Source organism: Saccopteryx leptura, chromosome 3, assembly GCF_036850995.1.
Source record: "Saccopteryx leptura isolate mSacLep1 chromosome 3, mSacLep1_pri_phased_curated, whole genome shotgun sequence".
In the NCBI taxonomy this organism is placed as follows: Eukaryota; Metazoa; Chordata; class Mammalia; order Chiroptera; family Emballonuridae; genus Saccopteryx; species Saccopteryx leptura.
In genome coordinates this window covers 66,248,500-66,267,431 of record NC_089505.1, presented here as the reverse complement: position 1 = coordinate 66,267,431, position 18,932 = coordinate 66,248,500, and the positions used below count along the sequence as shown (strand labels likewise).

Below are 18,932 nucleotides of genomic sequence, written 5' to 3'. Positions count from 1 at the left end.
GGGACACAGATGGCAGAATTGAAGGGGACAGAGAAAACCCTGGGGAGCAAGTGGGATTTTGGGTGGGCACACATTTGGGTATTAGCAAGGCTGTCCCGAGGGTGGCGAGGGGAGGCAGGCGGGTGGAGGGACAGGCGTCGATTGTACATACCGCTCTGTGTCACCTTTCCTTCCCCAGGGTCCCGTATCTGGCCGTGGCCCGGACCTTTGAGAAGATCGAGGAGGTCTCCGCTCGGTAATTGATGAGGCCAGCCTGGCTGGGGCGGGTGTGGTGCTCCTGACTCTGGCCCAGCCTGGCAGTCGCTCCCCTTCTCCAGGCTCCGCATGGTGGAGACGCTGAGCAACTTGCTTCGTTCCGTGGTGGCCTTGTCACCTCCAGACCTGCTCCCCATTCTGTACCTCAGCCTTAACTGCCTTGGGCCCCCCCAGCAGGGCCTGGAGCTTGGTGTTGGGGACGGTGTCCTTCTCAAGGCTGTGGCCCAGGCCACAGGTAAGGAGGCGCTGGGGTGGGAGTCCGGCTGGAGGGGAGCTTGGAGGAAGCAGAGAGGTCGGAGGGTCTGAGAGGGTGGAGAGGGACTCGGAAGAGAGACAAACATGTGAAGAGAGCGGGTCTGGCGGGGCAGACTAGCAGGGGTGTGGGGGTGGTGGTCCAGGGGAGGGGGACCAGCCCGCTTCGGGAGGCCCTGGGGATGGCGGGGTGGGCTGGGGAAGGATGCCACAGGCAAGAAGCAAGCAAGAAGCCCAGGATTTGGGGGCGGGCCTGAAGGTTGGGGCTTAGGGAGGCAGCCAAGGCCCTAAAGGACTGACCATAGAGCAGGGTACCCAGGGGAGGTGGGTGTGGAGCGGGTAGCCTGCAGGGCTGGGCCTCAGGGCTTACGGAGAGGCGGGGATGTGTGCAGGGGGTGATGCCTGCGGGGGCGTCTGGTGCTTGGTGTTGCTGCGAGGGAGTTGGTGGGCCACAGAAGGATTGTGCGAGCGGCAGGGGCAGTTCTGAGCTCCTGTGGGTGGACAGGAAACTAGGAGTCCAGGGAGGAGGCGGGGTGAAGGTCCAGGGGGAAGAAGAGCTGGAGCTAGGACTGCAGGGGGCTGGGGAGAGGGCAGGAGTGGGGACCAATGGGGGCACAAGGGACCCTCCAGGCTCTGGGGGTCGGGCGTCTTGCTTCATGACTCGGTGGATGATGGAACCCCCACCAGAACAGGACACTGGCGAGGGGCTGGCACATTCAGGGGAAGTATGTCACAGCCTCGGCCTGTGTCTGTGGGCCCCCGAGGAGTGGGGACCCATGTCCCAGCACAGTAGCGCTCACTCTCAAGTGACCTATCGTGGCCCCGGGGCCCGCGCAGCCCCAGGTTGGTTGAGAGTTGGCCAGCAGTTTGGAGACGCTATTCACATCGGCAGCACACATCTCCACATCGTGCACAACTGAAGGTTCACACTTGTCGCTGCCCTTTGTGTGCGGTTCCACGTACAGGCGCGAGGCCAGGCCACTCATTCTGTCTTCTCACGTCTTCCAGCACAGCAGCCGTGCAGCCAGAGGCGGAGTGTGTGTGATTTTGTTATGAATGATCTTCCTCTGTCCTTGCGTGTGTTAGACTTAGGATATTGTATCACAGTGACAGTGACAGGAGGTTTTACCACCTCAGCATTTTTCAGAATAGAAGTGACACAAAGGACCTTAGCACTAAGCGCTCAGGACTGGGCACAGAAGGGCGGAGTGGCCTCGCCCGGTGGCACTGCTAGACAAGAACCTATTGGTCACTGCTGAGGGTGTTCCCAATCGACTAGGGGACAAGCAAGGGTCCCTTGGCTGCTTCTCTGTCTCCACTTGCTCTCTGCTGATCTCACCCTACCCCGTGGATTGGAATCCCGTCTACACCATGAAAGCGCCACCTCGGGCATTTCTCCTGGCGGAGACATGTTCATCCAACCACTTACCTTGCTGCATGTGAATGTCTGTTGGGCCTCTTACACCCGATGTAACAGGAGACAGATGTTTAACGAGCCATTTCAACAAGTGGGTGGGCATCAGGAATGGGGAGTCGGGGGCCTGCTGTGAACATGCGTTGCTGGAGGGAATGCATCCAGGCTGCAGAGGAAGACGACGGGCAGCCACGCTCCTCACCCTGCTTCCTACCTTCTGACCCCCAAGGTCGGCAGCTCGAGTCTGTCCGGGCTGAGGCAGCTGAGAAGGGCGACGTGGGGCTGGTGGCCGAGAACAGCCGCAGCACCCAGAGACTCATGCTGCCCCCGCCCGCCCTCACCGCTGCTGGGGTCTTCAGCAAATTCCGAGACATCGCCTGGCTCACTGGCAGTGCTGTGAGTGGGACAGGGCAGCTTGCCCCGGAGCCCAGACCCCACACTCTCTGCCTTGGCTCCCAAAGCCATGCTTGTGGCATGAGGGCTTCCGGTTAGACTAGGGCGGGTCACTTCAGTTCTGTGGGGGATACAGAGCTGCTATTTCCTTTGGCTTGATTGGGGAACTGGCTCTAGTGCCTGCCACGTGATAAGACTCAATAATTATTTGCTGAATAAAGGGAGTGGGGTGCAGTGAGGGGGTGCAGGTTTTCCAAGGTTGGCAGTTCCCCAGGCAGCTGGATGGCAGGAGGAGGTGTGGTCCCCTCCCTTCGCTCCAGGCCCTGACCACTCCTCTGCCCCCTCTTCAGTCCACAGCCAAGAAGATCGACGTCATCAAAGGCCTCTTTGTTGCCTGCCGCCACTGCGAAGCCCGGTTTATTGCCAGGTGAGTGTGCAGGCCTCTGAGGCGGGGTGGCAGGAACCCCTGCTAGTGCCTGGAGCCCCTTCCTTGAGAGCAGCATGAACAAGGAGCCAGACCCTGCAGGTGGAATGGGGACATAGGTCTCTTTCACGGGCCAGCTCCCGCTCCTTGGTAGTCCTGCCTAGAGGAGGTAGTCCTGGGCTGATTGGTAGAGCACTGTGATTGATTAGTGATATCTGCCTTGGCCTGAGCTTGCTGTTTGTGGCAGCCAGATGGTTGCCATGACAGTGAAAACAGCACCATTGACATCCTGGGTCATTTCTCAGGTGCCCTGCTTTGTGCCTTGAGCTTCATCCCTTCAGTGCCTCCCTGCAGCTCTGTGTGGCAGGCCCTGTTATCCTCACCCAGTTTATAGAAGGGGAGATCGAGGCATAGGGAGGGTAAGCCTCACGCTTGAGGTCACTGGCTCAGAGCAAGGCCCGTGCCGGTGGCAGGTCCTTGACCGTCTCATTCCTGGGTGCCACTGGAATGAGGCTGTATCCGGTTTCAGGCTGTGCCTCCCTGCTCCCTCCCCGAGCTACAACTGTCCGATGAGATGAAAGGTTAGAACACCTGTGAGAGATGGCTCTGCCCCCAGGAAGTGCCAATGTTGTGACTTACTGGTTGCCTCAGTTTCCTTTCCTGTTAAGTGGGGCTGTGTGATGTCTTAAGCCCCTCTGGCTCTGTAGGTGTTCTGGTTTTTGAGGAGTGGGTCTACAAAGGGTCGAGGTGTGTGAGACCCCTGAGGCCATTTATCCGCCCCCCCCCCTCCCCCCCCGCCGCACTTCCAGAAGGGGCACCTCTTTCATTGGCGGTCAGTGAGAGGAGCATGTATGTGGTGGCCCTCCAGCGGTCTGAGGGACAGTGAACTGGCCCCCTCTGTAAAAAGTTTGGGGACCCCTGGTGTAGAAGGAAGGATTGAACCAGTGTGGACCGGTCCACTGCCCCTTGCTTGCTCTCTCCCAGAGCCCTGAGTGGACGGCTGCGCCTCGGGCTGGCAGAACAGTCGGTGCTGGCCGCCCTTGCCCAGGCCGTGAGCCTCACGCCCCCAGGCCAAGGTGAGTCCCCATGGGGTCCCCATACACACCCCTCGAGTTAACTGGGCTTCCTTCCCTTCTCTGAAGCCCCCCCCCCTCCCCCAGCTGGTTTTGCCTCCTGCTGCTGCTCCACGTGCCTTCCCTGAAGGTGTCCCACACTGAGTGTACGTGCCTTGTCTGCAGCACGCTGCTGTGGGCCCGGGGTGGCTGGCGGGTTCAGGCCATCCCAGAGCCTCTTCTGGTGGGTCCTGTCATAGAATTCCCCCCGGCCGTGGTGGATGCTGGGAAGGGCAAGACAGCAGAAGCCAGAAAGACGTGGCTGGAGGAGCAAGGCATGATCCTGAAGCAGACATTCTGGTGAGATCCGGGCGCCGTGGCTGCGTGAGGGACCAGGGGAACTGTAGGGGTCATGGGTGATGTGGCGGGGGCAGTAGCTGGCAGGAATTAGTGACCATCATGGGGCTGGAGACGGAGCACAGGGTGGTGACCTAGACAAGATTGGTTCTGGGCACTGGATGGTGACAAAGATCAGGAATGTGGCAGACAGAGAAAGGTCAGGGACAGGAAGAGGCAAAGAGACATGTTGACAGTAGGTAAGAGCGGTAGATGGGACTGCACAGACGGGAAAGCCGTGGAGGGCTGGTGACGCTCACAGCGAGGGGTCGGCATACATGGAAGGACAGGGCTCCAGGGAGAGCCATGTGCAGGGAACTCGTCTGCAACGGGTGAGACAGTGACCGCCCAGAGAGTGGCAGTGGCAGGAGCACCAACCAGCAATTCCACACGTGCCCATGGCCACCTGCCCCAGGACAGGGCCGCAGGAGCCGGGCACAAGCTGTGCAATCCTGCTGGCCCGGGCACAGGTTTCAGGGCTGCCTGCGCTGGGGGATCACAGACTTGCCCTCAGGCCCACCCAGACGAGTGAGATCAGCGCCTTCCGGAGGGGGAGCCCAGCCTGGAACAAATACTATTATTATTATTTTTTTTAACAACCTTGAGTGCTTCTAACAGGTAATCCAGGTGGATAGTCACTGGTTTCAAGATGACAAATGGGGGTTGATGGCCGAGCTCAGACCGAGTAAGACAGAGTCAGAGTGATGTATGGTGACACGGAGTGGGAACCAGGACAGAGACAGCAGAGGCAGGGTGACGGGGGGGAGTCAGGAATAGATGGGAGCCAAACCAGGGACAAAGTGACAGCAGGCAGAGGTGGCTCTTAACAGCCAGAGCGCAGTTTCCAGGCTGCCTGCCTTTGGCACCCTGAAGAGACACCTCCCATCCTGTTCTCCGCTCCCAACCCCAGCGAGGTCCCCGACCTGGAGCGAATCATCCCCGCGCTGCTGGAGCACGGCCTGGAGCAGCTCCCGGAGCACTGCAGGCTGAGCCCAGGTACTGGCTGTCCCGGGTAGGCCCTCAGGTCTGACCACAGCCTCACCCTGTGCACAGCTCCAGGGTCGTGGAGCTGGGGCCGGCCCTCCTTCAGGCTCCCCGCCCTTCAGGGTGGCTATGATGGTGCCCCCTTTTAGGTGCCCCTAAGAACCTGCAGAATCTTCTTTGTCTTGTTCCCTGGTGCTCAGACCCGTTCCTTTCCTCCTGGGAGCACCCTCTCTGCACTAGATCAGGTGTAGTCCAGGTACCTGAGGGCAGTGGGTCGGGCGAGACAGAACCTGCCTCTCACACACATCCAGAAGAAAACTGGTGACCAGGGAGGGCACTGGCTTACGCTCCAGGGATCACCTAGGGACCTCGTTTTCTTCTATCTTGTCAGTGTGTCATCCCAAGGTTGTCACCCTAAATGTGTGTAATAACACGTGGCTTGTATCTCCATTCTTGATTTTGAGATGAGGGAAAGAGAGGGGACAGCCAGATGCCTTTTGAGGGTGTGTCCCAGACCCCACACACATCGCTTGTGTGTGTACTTGGCAGTCCGCACGATTCGTGGTCCCTCTGCCCTGTTTTCCCTAACTCTGTCTCCTGCTTCTTTTCCCAGGGGTGCCCCTGAAGCCAATGTTGGCCCGCCCCACCCGGGGTGTCAGTGAGGTCCTGAAGCGCTTCGAACAGGCAGCTTTCACCTGCGAATACAAATACGATGGACAGAGGGCACAGGTATGGGGGTGGCTGGATCCCTTCAGCAGAAAGGATAGGGCTAGAGGGCAGGGGCGCAGGGCAGTCAGACCCCCACTTTGCAGGCTGCCTGCCTGACCCACATGTCTCAGGGCTCAGTTCTCACCTCTGTGCAATGGGTGCAATGTTGACCCCCTCGCTGGCTTCTCTGAAAATCGATTTTATTTGGTAATACCATAAAAATTCTTGACCCACAGCAGTGAGAGCTCAGGAAATGTCAGCTGTGCTCGTGCACGGCCTGTGGGTGTGTTAATCGTAACAGGCACCCACATGCTGTTCGGTGCAGTTACATAAGCATGTGTCTTGTCGGGGCTGTAAGGATGCCTGTGTGCCCCTCTGTCCTGGGACTGTGTCCCTGTTCATGGCCTGTGGCTGGGTGGCGCTCTGTCTCTGGATATTCAGAATATGAGAAACAAAGTGATTCACAATAGTGACAGTGACTTGAAATATGCATACATACATGTTTTAAGTCATGTGTATATTTTATCCAACATGACTATTTCTTGTGACAGCACACGTATAAGATGGTGTAGCTGTAGCTCTGCTTGAGCGCTGTAACCAGACTGGATTAAAACAATAAAGTTAACAGTAAGCCTGGGATATTAGAGCATACCAGCATCCAGACAAATCAACATACACACTCATATAGCAAGAGCCTGTGCTGACGGGGGATGGGGAGATTGGGGTGCTGAGGAACAAGGTGGAGGGGGGAGGTGCTGTTCAAAAGATGACTTGCTCAGGTCCCTGACCAGTTCCTCCAGAGCTTCTGGGGCCTTCTGCCAGTGAACGTGGGGTCACAAGAGAAAGGAGGGGCTTCCTGGGGTGGACTGGGCTCTGACTTCCTCTCCCCTCCCCCGCTGTCAAAGATCCATGTTCTAGAAGGTGGGGAGGTGAAGGTCTTCAGCAGGAATCAGGAAGATAATACCGGAAAGTACCCTGACATCATCAGTCGCATCCCCAAGGTGGGTGTCTGTCCCCCACCTCCGCTTCGCAGGGCTGCAGACGCTGCTGCAGGGCACCGAGGCTCGTCCCAGCCAGCTCAATGCAGTGGGGGTTATTGGGTCTGTTGATTGGTGTCCCTTTGAGTTTGGTATCACCTTATCACTGGACCTTCAGAGCAATAGCTGGGAAAGGACATTTATTTCCCCATGTCTATCTTCTGGCCTCATCCTCCTGTCACCAGCCCTGGGCTTACCTCTTCCATTTTTAGGTGAAACGCCCGTCGGTTACATCTTTCATCCTGGACACAGAAGCGGTGGCCTGGGACCGGGAGAAGAAGCAGATCCAGCCCTTCCAAGTGCTCACCACCCGCAAGCGCAAGGTAGCCTCAGCCCCCCTTCCCTCCTGCGTGGTCCCATATTCCTGCACTTTCCTCCCAGTCCTGCCCGGGCCCCAGAGCATCAGTGTCATGGTGCAGTTCTCTCAGCCTTTTGCAATATGGCTGCCACAGCTCCATTGAATTCTCTTCCCCAGCGTGCCAAGGAAAAAGGGGGAAGAACTGTTTTCCTGCATCTCTGTTTTATTATGAGAGGTCTGTTCCAGGAGCCCCCACAACCTGCACCCCAGCAAACTTTATTCTCATTGGCCAGAACTGTGTCATGTCACCACCATTAGCTGCAGGAGAGGCTGAGAGAAAAATGCCTGGCAAAGGGGAATGGGAGCCAGCACCATTCAGTGTGGGGCTGGCGTCATCGCCACCCTCCCAGGCGTGCAGCCTGTTAGTGGGGAGCAGGGGAGAAAGTAGGTGACAATAGTGTCTGCCTCGGGTGTGATGGGTGGGGACAGCCAGCCCAGCCAGGCCCCAGCTCACCTTTCCCCACCCCCACTCTCTCCTCTGCCCCCACCCAGGAGGTGGACGCAGCGGAGATCCAGGTGCAGGTGTGTCTGTACGCCTTCGACCTCATCTACCTCAATGGAGAAGTGAGTTTGGCTTTATTTCTGGGGGCAGCCGAGGTGTGAGTGTGGGAGCCAGTGGTCTGAGTTTCACTTCTCACTGCCGTGTCACTGAGTTGGGAGGCTACACTTGGCCAAGAGTTCTCAAAGTATGGTCCAAGGACCCTTTAGGGGCCTGGGAGGCCCTCCCTTTCCAACCGCTCGTCATAAGAGACGGGTTTTTTTCATGCGGTGCAGCCGTCTGAGTATGGAGGCAGATGTGAGTGAGCATCCAGTCTGGGTTGAGCCAGATGTTAAGGAAGTTGCAGAAATGTAAAATAATGGGCCTCTTTCCACCAATTTTTTAAAAAATGTAGACATGCTTGGTAAAAATGTTGGGTTTATTATTTTTTTTAAATGAATTAATGTCTTTGAGATTCCTCACTTTTAATATGGTCTGTATGAATAGGTGTATAACTACCACTAGCATGGTAAATATCAGGAGAGGTAACTGACATGCACAGAGGTCTTTGGAGAGGGTTCTCAATATACTTCAAGAACGTGAAAGGATTCTGGGAGAGAATCGTGCGACTCGCTGTCCCGGGGTTGGGACAGGTTAAGGATCTGTAGCCAGGCCATGTGCTTCTGTATCCTGGCTCTGCCCAACTCAGCCTCTGTGCCTCGGTTTCTCGTGCATAATGAAGAGCTGTTGGCAGCACCTGCTCTGTCTGATATAGGCAGGCTGAGCGGCAGGCATGGGCCTGGAGTGCAGTGGCCAGCCCGGGGAAGCATTTGATAATATTAGCCGCCATCACCATCTTCTTCCCAGATAATGTTTGTTGGTCTGGTAGCTGAGCAGTGACAGCTTGCCCCCCACTGACCAGTGAGTTGGGGTACCTTTTCAGACCTATGGGCAATAGGCATTGAGCCATGGCAGCAGGAGAAAAGAGAGAGAGAGAGAGAGAAGGGGGAGGGGCAGAGAAGCAGATGGTCAATTCTCCTATGTGCCCTGACCAGGAATTGAACCCGGAATGTCCACACGAGGGGCCGATGCTCTACTACTGAGCCAGCCGGCCAGGCCCCTACCTTATTAATCTTATATTGATCATCCGTTAACATGATAATATTTTAGACATTGGATTAAATAAAAGGTATTATTAAAATTAATCTTATAGTTTACCTATTTCTTTTTTAATGTGGCTCCGAAACTGTAAAGTTGAACACGTGGTCGTGCCACGTGCCTGGGGACAGCACTGGGGTTAGCTCCTCCGAGTGTCCCAGCCCGGGCAGTCCGTACACTCAGCTGCCTTCTGTCCTGCAGGGTGGTCAGCGCCTGTCTGATGAAGGTGGAGTTGCACAGCTGAGGAGATAATAAAATTTGGTTCTTTACAGGATAAGATTGTCATCCTGTGCAGTAATATAAAATAGCCTCTCAGAAGCATGTCTGCGTTATAATCTACTGATCATGGGCTGCTTGGTGCTTTTATTCAACCGATGTTAAAAACGAACCATAGTCTTAGTTTCAAGGATTATTCAAGCTCCAGCAGGGCAGGGCCGCGGCTCCCGGTCTTACGCTCCCAAGGTCACCAGAATCTACGTCTCTAGAGCCCTTGCCGCTGGCCTTTCTGCACTTACCTTCTCAGAACCCTTATGTCAGCGTGGGTCTTGCTTCTTGAGGCTTTCCTTAGCTACCTGGGACCCAGCTGCTTCCTGTTTCGGGCCTCTCCTCTTTTCTTCCACAGTGACGTCGCTTCCTCTCTCATCTGCCCCCTCAGTCCCTGGTTCGCGAGCCCCTTTCTCGACGCCGGCAGCTACTCCGGGAGAACTTCATGGAGATAGAGGGCGAGTTTGTCTTCGCCACCTCTCTGGAGACCAAGGACATGGACCAGATCGCCGAGTTCTTGGAGCAGTCGGTGAAAGGTCAGGGCACCTCTTCCCTCCCCACTGTGGTCTGGAGCCTGCCTGTGATTGGCTGTGATCCCTGCTCGTTCCGAGTCCTGCCTGCCACCTAGCACTGGCTGCTGTGAGCCCCAGCCTCACCAGACTGCTCTGTGTCTCCTTCAGACTCCTGTGAGGGACTGATGGTGAAAACCCTGGATGTCGATGCCACCTACGAGATCGCCAAGAGATCACACAACTGGCTCAAGGTGACTCTGTCCCCTTCCAGCCTCCTCACTAAGCCCTGGAGCTGGAGGTCTTTTCCGAACGGGCTGTAGACTTTGAGTCCCCAGTCATGACCCTGTGTGAGCTCAGGAGTCTTTTCTTGACCCCTCTGCCTCCCATTGTAGCTCCCCTTGGGCCTTCTTCCTCTGCAGCTCCTTGTAATGAATTCTCCAGGAATTGAGTGAGAAGCGCCCCGATTAAGTGCCCTGCAGGCCGCAGTGGGCAAGCCAGATGTGGTTTCTCTTCTTCCTGAGCCTGCCTTCTATGCTGGGCGAGCAGGTCAGCCAGGACACGAGGGAGATCAAGTCAGGTAGAAATGAGCGCTGTGAAGAAAGAAGTCAGCTCAGGGCCAGCGAGGGAAAGTGGACAAAGCCTCTGTAGAGGCAACACTTGGGTCAAGACACAGATAGATGATAGGAAAGGTCAGCCATCCAGGCAGGGTGAGCAGCAAGTGCAAAGGCCCTAAGGCAGAGACAAGCTTGGTACATACAGTGAGCAAGGCGAGTGAGCTGTGAGGGGAGGTCAGGTGGAGAGCAGCTCCCAGTTCACGTGCAGTGGGGGCTGTGGTGAAATAAAACCTGGCCTTCCTCTAAGGGCTTCATGAAACCAGCAGAGGTTTCAAGCAGGAAGACATGTGGTCTGGTTGTCATTTTGCACAGGTCCTCGGCTGCTCTGTGGATGATGACAGGTGTCAGGGGAGCTGAGCAGAAGCAGGAGCATGTGGGCAGGAGGCCGTAGTCTGGCAGGGAAGAGGGAGAGGACAGGAGGGGCAAGAGGACCTCACTGGAGGGGTCCGCAGTGGAGCTGGCCAGGCCTGCCAGCGAGGTCTCTCTTATATTTATTTATTTATTTTTAAGATTTTGTTTACTGATTTTACAGAGAGTGGGTAGAGATGGGGAGCGAGAAGTATCAACTCCTAGTTGCTTCGCTTGAGTTCTTTGCTTGCTTGTTGTCTGTGCCTTGACCAGGCAAGCCCAGGGTCTCTAACCTGCGACCTCAGCGTCTCAGGCCAACGCTTTATCCACTGTGCCACCACAGGCCAGGCTCTCTTGTACTTATGAGTTGTCTGTGGTCTGTCACCCTTCCCAGATTGGAAGAGCTATGAGGGCACCAACCTTTCTTGTCTTAGGAAGTAGTTGCTGTGCATCTCCGGAGCTGAACTTCCTGGCACACAGTTGGCGCTTACTTTATGCTTCTGGAATGAGTGGATAAATATTCTGTGTGAGGAGTGAATGGAACGTGTCTCTGGGCTGAGCGGAAGGGGGAATCCAGGATGACCCCAGGTCTTGCTGTCCAGCCGGGCCCCTCAGGCTCACCTGCCCTTTTCATTGCTATTGCCTCTTTCCCATCTGCTCTTTCAGCCTGGAAGCCCGTTCCCTGTCCCTTTTCATGGCGGCCAACCTCGGTCTTTGTGGGAAGTCTCAGACCCAGCCCGGTCTCTCCTCCACCCACCGATTACACGCCACTCCCCCTCATCTCCTGCCTTACTTCCTCCCAGCTGAAGAAGGACTACCTGGATGGCGTGGGTGACACCCTGGACCTTGTGGTGATTGGCGCCTACCTGGGCCGGGGGAAGCGGGCTGGCCGCTACGGGGGCTTCCTGCTGGCCTCCTACGACGAGGAGAGTGAGGAGTTCCAGGCCATATGCAAGGTGCTGGGTGCTAGGCTGACGCAGCCGCAGCGGACGTGGCCCCTCAGCCTGGGAGGGCCTGGGGCGGGTTGGCTGCTGGAATCAGCCTTAGCCTGTAGCTTCTGCTTCCGTTATGTTGCCCACCGCCTGCAAGCGGGCCTGGGAAGTAGGGGTTTCTTATTTTCTTTAAAGCTGTACACATTGTTGACCTAAGAAATTTGGGTTTTTGTCACAGACACACTAAGATACCACAATTCCATTACCCAGAGGCAATTAGTGGTCACATTTAAGGGAATATTTAATTTTTCCAAAATTGTGATCCTTCTATACAAGTGATTCTCTTTCTTGCTTTTCCCCCTGTAAGTACTATATTTTCAGTGCTGTAAGATGTGTCATATTGTGATAAGAAATGTTAGAGGGTTTTTCACCTGCCATTCAGGGCTTTTAGGACTTTTATAAACATGACCTGAGTGTGTCTGTGAGAGTTTTCAGACAGCCGCGCGCGTCTCCCGGACCAGCGCCTGCCGTCGGACGGTGGTAGTTGCGGCTTTGTTCTGAGGAATAAGTCATTACTGCACACGCATCAGCTCATCGTCCGTGGTAGAAGTGATTTTACAGTTCACGACTATCGGTGGCTACCAGTCAGTCACCATTTTACATTATTTACTTAAAATAGTCTTTTGCAGGAGCTGTTGCTGGGACCAAAAGTGAGAATATTTTAAGGCTTGGTACAGAAGGGCTTCCTGTTGCCATTTTATATCAGTAGTTTGAAGTTGTCCTTCTAGCTATTTTGTTAACACCGAGGAGTGTTTTTCAGCCTTATTTTGGTGTGGGGAAGAAAACTCTTGGTAGTATTAAGTTTGGATATGACAGCCAGTTATGGGGCAGGTGGGATGTCAGGGTCCCAAGGGAGTGACTTCCTGGGCCAGGGAGACAGCAGGAGCAGAGGCTGTGGCCAGGGTGCTCATTCCCCCTCCAGGTCTGCGAGGGTTGGCTGGATGCTCAGCACCGGGTTTCCTGGGAGGCTGGAGCGGGGTGGGGCTGCAGCGCGCAGACTTGGGTCCTGAATGGCAGGAGAAGGGAGGCAGTGCCCGGCCTCTGACCTGCTCTGTCCTCCCTGCAGCTTGGAACTGGCTTCAGTGATGAGGAGCTAGAGGGACATCACCAGAGCCTCCAGGTGAGCAGTGTGGGCTCTCTGCCCTTACCGCATGCTCTTTGTATGCTCGGGGCGCCCGGCCTCCATTGTCCTGGGGCTCGGTGCAGACAGGGCAGTGGGCAGTGGAACCAGCCTTGGAGCCGGCTGTTCAGGTTCAAGTCCCAGCGGTGCTGGCCACCGGCCAGTGATAGCCGTCAGGGAGCCTCATCTCCTGAGCTCGGTGCCTCAGCCACACGGGGGTGGGAGCAGTCACGGGACACTGCATTGTTGGAGGTTCTCTGAGTTAATCCTTAGGGTGCTTGTTGAGTCCCTACTAATTAGTGTTTGTGGTCATGGTCACAGGTGTTTTGGGTGTGACTATCTTTCTGTGTCTCTGGTTCTGTTTCTGTCCACTCTTTGGTTCTTTCTCTCTGTCTCTCTCTGGGTCTCTGTCCCTCCCTCTATGTACTTCTGTTAGTCTTTAGTTTCTTGTGTCAGCTCCACGGTCTCTGTCTTTCATTTCCCCCCTGCTCCCATTTCTCCCCACCTCTCATGCCTGGCTTTGTACTTCAAGGAGTGTCTTTGTCTCTGTCTTCCCCTATTTACTTCACTTCCCAACTTGCCAACTCTTAGCCCTGACTCTGAATCCCAAGACCCTCTCTTCCACCTCCTGCTGCTCCCTACAGGCCCTGGTGCTGCCCGCCTCGCGCTCCTACGTCCGGGCAGATGGGGCCATGGCCCCCGACCACTGGCTGGAGCCCAGCACCGTGTGGGAGGTCAAGTGCGCCGATCTCTCCCTCTCCCCCATCTACCCCGCTGCCCGGGGCCTGGTGAGTGACCGGGGCCTGGGTCCCCCTCCAAAGGCATTCCAGATGGAGTGGGGAGGGGACCCTGGGATCTCTGCCCTTCCTGGGTGATGACTGGGAAAACTCAAGCTTGCATTTTATTTAGGTGTCAGATAACAGGACCAAAAGTCTCACTTTTTTTTTTAAAGAGAAATATTCTAGAGTAGAAAGAAAACAATGAAATTGCTCCATTTCCTATCGCAATCTTACACTTGGCTCCCAAATTTTGAAGACAGTTCTCTTAAGTAAAAACTTATGACACATCCTGATGCATTTCTTTCTCAACTGTAATTTTCATGCTACCAAGTTTTTTTTAATTAAATTTTTTTTTATTTTATTTATTAAGTGAGAGGTGGGGAGGCAGAGACAGACTCCTGCATGCACCCTAACTGGGATCCACCCAGCAAGCCCCCTAACCAGTGATGCTCTGCCCATCTGGTGCCACTGCTCTGTTGCTCGGCAACTGAGCTATTTCAGCGACTGAGATGAGGCCATGGAGCCATCCTCAGTGCCTGAAGCCAACTTGCTCGAACCCTTCCAGCCATGGCTGCAGGAAGGGGAGAGAGAAAGAGAGAGAGAGAAGGGGGAGGCCTGGAAAAGAGAGAGGTGGTCACTTCTCCTGTGTCCTGACCGGGAATTGAACCCAGGACTTTCACATGCCAGGCTGACACTCTACTGCTGTGCCAACTGGCCGGGGCCACTACCAGGTTTTAAAATTCCTCTCGCACTAGTAGTTCAGTTCTCAACACCAGCTGAGGTCGAGCACCGGGAAAGCACCCCTGGGGACCGGCACCGGCGGCCCTGAGCTCCTCCCTCAGGACCCCGGGTCTCACATTTAAATGTGCTTCTTTTGAGATTTCTTCTGATCCTTCAAAATCTAGCAGATGCTATTCTGATTAGAAGCAGATTTTCATTTAAAGGCTGTATTTTAGATGTTTTCTTTTTAATCTTCTCACTCATGAAGTCAGGGTCCGCCGGTAACTGGTGATGGGAGCAACCCGTGCAGCGGGCATTGCGCCAGTAAGCACTTATTTAATAAGGACACAGTGTGCACGCACTTACTCCTCACAAAAACACTGAACAGCCCCATTTTACAGAAGGGGAAATAGAGCCTAGGGGCCTTAAGCAGCTGGCCCTGGGTCTCTCAGCTCCTGGGTAAGGTTAGGAGCTGGGATTGGACCCCGCAGTCTGACTCTGCTGTTCTGCCTCTCGGCCCCAAGAGTAAATAACAGCATAAGTAACAGCTGTCAAAGCTGGCATTTCTTAAGTATTTATAATGTGTAAGCTACGGTCCCAAGGTCTTGATTACCTAATTTAATCCTTACAACAACCTGTTGCTTAGTCCCATTGTATGGATCGGGAAACTGAGGCCAGAGCTGCAGGAGTAGGGAGAAGACTGATAAGGAGTTGTTAGTGAGGACTGAGGGCTGGACCATAGGAGGGTCCCATCATCTCCCGCCTCCCCAGGTGGACAGTGAGAAGGGGATCTCCCTTCGCTTCCCTCGGTTAATGCGCGTTCGTGAAGACAAGAAGCCGGAGGAGGCCACCACCAGTGCCCAGGTGAGGCACTCGGAGGCGTGGGCTGGGCTTGCTTGGCCAGACCAGTTTCTTGGAGAGGTGGGCGCTGGCCCGGAATGCGGGCAGTGGGCAGCCCCTGGCTCTGACTGCCCGCTGCCCCTCTCTCCCCAGGTGGCCTCTCTCTACAGGAAGCAAAGTCAGATTCAGAACCAGCAGGGCACAGACCTAGACTCTGACCTGGAGGATTTCTACTAGGCCCCGCCCTCTGCGGGCTGGGCAGGGAGGTGGGGACCCGGGACAGCGTCTCTGCTGTGCAGACCTGGTGTGGAGTCAAACCGTGTGGTGTGTGTGCGAGGGGGTGGTTTAAGCCGGGAATTTGTAATAGTTTTTGTTTTTTGGTGTGTTTTTTTTTGTCAATAAATAATTGTTAAACACCTGCTCTGTGTCCAGGCTGGTGCTGGGCCTGGGTGCATGCCGACAGCTCACACTTGCGTGGCGCGGAGAGCGTGCCAGGAACCGTCCAAACCAACATCTTTCAGCAGAGCTTTCTGCAGCAATAGAAATACATTTACATCTGTGCTGTGCAGTGTGACAGCCACCGGCCAGCTGTGGCTGGTGAGCGTGTGAAGTGTGGCTGGTACAATTGATGACTCATATTCTATTTATTTTTAATTAAAATTCACTAAAATCACCCCATGTGGTCAGTGGCTATTTTATTTGGACAGAGGCATTCTTTTCTTTTCTTTTTTTTCTACAGAGACAGAAAGAGTCAGAGAGGGATAGATAGGGACAGGCAGACAAGAATGGAGAGAGATGAGAAGCATCAATCATCAGTTTTTCGTTGGACACCTTAGTTCATTGATTGCTTTCTCATATGTGCCTTGACCGTGGGGCTACAGCCCATCGACTAACCCCTTGCTCAAGCTGGTGGGCTTTTGCTCAAATCAGATGAGCCTGCGCTCAAGCTGGCGACCTCGGGGTCTCGAACCTGGGTCCTCTGCATCCCAGTCCGATGCTCTATCCACTGAGCCACCGCCTGGTCAGGTAGGGGAGGCATTCTTAACTTATTGTTTACATGTAAACTTACTTAACCTCCCAGCCACTTAACCTGGTGGGCCGCGCACTCTCACAGGTGAGGGGAGGGAAGGCCTTGCCCAGGGCCACAGCTGGGACCACGCTCCTGCTCTGGGTCTGACTCCAGCCCGGCCCTGGGGCCCCACCTCTGGGGGTGGGCCCCACCCCTTGGGAGACAGCAAGTCCGGTGACGTGTGTGACTCTTCCAGCTCTGCCACATACCGCACCGACTGCTGCCCGGGCCTGGCCCCCAGGTCTGCACCACGGTTTTCTCGGCCTGGCTCCACGGACTGGCCTTGGCTGTTTTGCTCCTGCTAATGTCCCCAGCCTCGCATGGCCTGGCATTGAGTCTGCTGTTCTCCTGATTGAAAGGCAGACCAGTGGTGGCCCTTCCCTTCTTCCTACCTCAGCTGTGTATGTGTTGGTTGTGCGCAATAAGCCAGGAGAGTCACGGAGCAGGTGGCCCTGACGGCCCTGACCCAGGAACCGCGGGTGGCTCTGCATCACAGGGCCGCCCATCAGGGAAGGGGGTCTCTTCGCTCTTAACAGTTTTTGTTCCTCTGCTGAGTTCCTGAGTGAAAGCTCTAATAGAACTGGTGAATTAACAGGCATCCATATTTATCAACTTCAAATAAAATGTTTAAGGTAAAATAATTGATTAAGTGTCAGACGTATGTCTGTAGGTCCCGGTGTCCCTCTTGCTCTGCGCAGAGCCCATGCTTCCTCCGGAGAGGGACTGGGTCTGTCCGAGGAGAGCGGGCCGGGGTCACCGGCAGGGCCCTGTGAGTATACCTCCCCCGGCAGCCACAGCGGCCACCTCACTGCCAGGGCTGGGGTGGGACATCCTCACTCACTCAAGACCCTTTGGACGACCCCACTAGGTAGGTACTTTTATTACCCCATTTAACATGAGGACACTGAGGCCCAGGAATGTCACACTCCCTAGGTCTACTGTCTAGGAAATGGAGGGGTAGGACCCGGTCTGGGCAATCTGCAGGGTCCTGATGCATTGCCACTAATGATAGTGTCCCTCAAGGAGAGGCTAGTGTGCCCCTGCGAGGATGTGGTGCCATGCCCAGGCTCGGAAGGTCACGCTGATTGCTGGAGGTGCAGACACAAGAACTTGGCTGGGCGTTGGAGGCGCAGAGACTGGCCCCAGGTGGGATCCGTTTCTTATACAAACTGCTGAACACCATCGAGGGGCGGGGATGCTTGAGCTGGGTTCTGGGACAGCACATGGGAGGGAGTTGGCAGGCACAGTCATTCATAACTGCATGTGAGTTCAAGTGTCTGATTTTCATTTGACACCTCACTGATGATGTTAATTTTATTTATTGTATTGACTTTATTGGGGTACAGGTTTCAGGGGTGCAGCTCAATAAACCATCACCTGCACATTACATCGTGAGCCCATCGCTCCCAGCAAAGTCTTTCTGTTCCCATTTTTTGCCAACCCCTGTTCGCCCACTTCCACCCATCCCCCAACTCCCTTTCCCTCTGACAGCTTTTAGTCTGCTCCATGTATTCATGTCTGTATTTCTTCCCCCCCCCCTTTTTTAGTGAGAGACAGGAGGGGAGAGATGAGAAGCATCAATATGTGTCACTTCAGTTATTCGTTGATTGCTTCTCATGTGCCTGACCGGTGGTGGTGGGGGGGGGGGGGACAGCTCAAGCCAAGCCAGTGACCTTGGGCTTCATGCCAGCAATCTTTGGCTTCATGCCAGCAACCTTTGGGATCAAGCTAGTGACCCTAGCTGATGACCATGTGCTTAGGACAGATGAGCCCACTCTCAAGCCGATGACCTGAGTTTCGAACCTGGGTCCTCTGCCTCCCAGGTCAATGCCCTATCTGCTGTACCACTGCCAGTCAAGCTCCATGTCTGTGTTTCTACTTTGTTTATCAGTTTAATTTGTCCATTAGATTCCACCTATAAATGAGATATATGGTATTTGTCTTTCACTGACTTATTTCACTTAGCATGATACTCTCTAGGTCCATCCATGCTGTCGCCAAAGGTAAGGTGATGTTCATTCTTTTTTTTTTTTTTTTTTTTTTTTTGCATTTTTCTGAAGCTGGAAACAGGGAGAGACAGTCAGACAGACTCCCGCATGCGCCCGACCGGGATCCACCCGGCACGCCCACCAGGGGTGGTGCTCTGCCCCCCAGGGGGCGATGCTCTACCCATCCTGGGGGTCGCCATATTGCGACCAGAGCCACTCTAGCGCCTGGGGCAGAGGCCACAGAGCCATCCCCAGTGCCCGGGCCATCTTTGCTCCAATGGAGCATTGGCTGCGGGAGGGGAAGAGAGAGACAGAGAGGAAGGCGCGGCAGAGGGGTGGAGAAGCAAATGGGCGCTTCTCCTGTGTGCCCTGGCCAGGAATTGAACCCGGGTCCTCCGCACGCTAGGCCGACGCTCTACCGCTGAGCCAACAGCCAGGGCAAGATGATGTTCATTCTAATCATTTGAGTAAGATAGTGTCTGCCTGGTTCCCCCACTATAAAGTAACTCTCCTTTGAAATTAGGGTTGTTGTTTTTTTGTTTGTTTCTGTTTTTTTACAGAGACACAGAGAGTCAGAGAGAGTAATAGATAGGGACAGACAGACAGGAACAGAGAGATGAGAAGCATCAATCATTAGTTTTTCGTTGCACGTTGCGACACCTTAGTTGTTCATTGATTGCTTTCTCATGTGTGCCTTGACCATGGGCCTTCAGCAGACCAAGTACCCTTGCTTGAGCCAGCGACCTTGGGCTCAAGTTGGTGAGCCTTGCTCAAACC

At 54.8% G+C, this 18,932-nt stretch overlaps 1 protein-coding gene across 4 annotated transcripts in view; it reads left to right on the top strand.

The window, feature by feature from the left end:
* The window catches only part of LIG1 (DNA ligase 1), a 36,878-nt gene extending 21,107 nt beyond the window's left edge, over positions 1 to 15,771 (top strand). For all 4 annotated transcript variants that reach the window (XM_066373882.1, XM_066373883.1, XM_066373884.1 and 1 more), the window contains 18 exons: positions 179 to 235; positions 318 to 490; positions 2,151 to 2,317; positions 2,665 to 2,741; positions 3,723 to 3,814; positions 4,051 to 4,150; positions 5,097 to 5,182; positions 5,784 to 5,899; positions 6,784 to 6,879; positions 7,128 to 7,238; positions 7,766 to 7,837; positions 9,565 to 9,709; positions 9,854 to 9,936; positions 11,451 to 11,603; positions 12,706 to 12,759; positions 13,404 to 13,547; positions 15,030 to 15,122; positions 15,252 to 15,771. In XM_066373882.1, the coding sequence (XP_066229979.1) occupies positions 179 to 235; positions 318 to 490; positions 2,151 to 2,317; positions 2,665 to 2,741; positions 3,723 to 3,814; positions 4,051 to 4,150; positions 5,097 to 5,182; positions 5,784 to 5,899; positions 6,784 to 6,879; positions 7,128 to 7,238; positions 7,766 to 7,837; positions 9,565 to 9,709; positions 9,854 to 9,936; positions 11,451 to 11,603; positions 12,706 to 12,759; positions 13,404 to 13,547; positions 15,030 to 15,122; positions 15,252 to 15,335 (1,903 nt within the window). In that variant the 3' untranslated portion in view covers positions 15,336 to 15,771. The remainder of the gene's footprint in view (positions 1 to 178; positions 236 to 317; positions 491 to 2,150; positions 2,318 to 2,664; positions 2,742 to 3,722; positions 3,815 to 4,050; positions 4,151 to 5,096; positions 5,183 to 5,783; positions 5,900 to 6,783; positions 6,880 to 7,127; positions 7,239 to 7,765; positions 7,838 to 9,564; positions 9,710 to 9,853; positions 9,937 to 11,450; positions 11,604 to 12,705; positions 12,760 to 13,403; positions 13,548 to 15,029; positions 15,123 to 15,251) is intronic.
* The last annotated feature ends 3,161 nt before the right edge of the window (positions 15,772 to 18,932 follow it).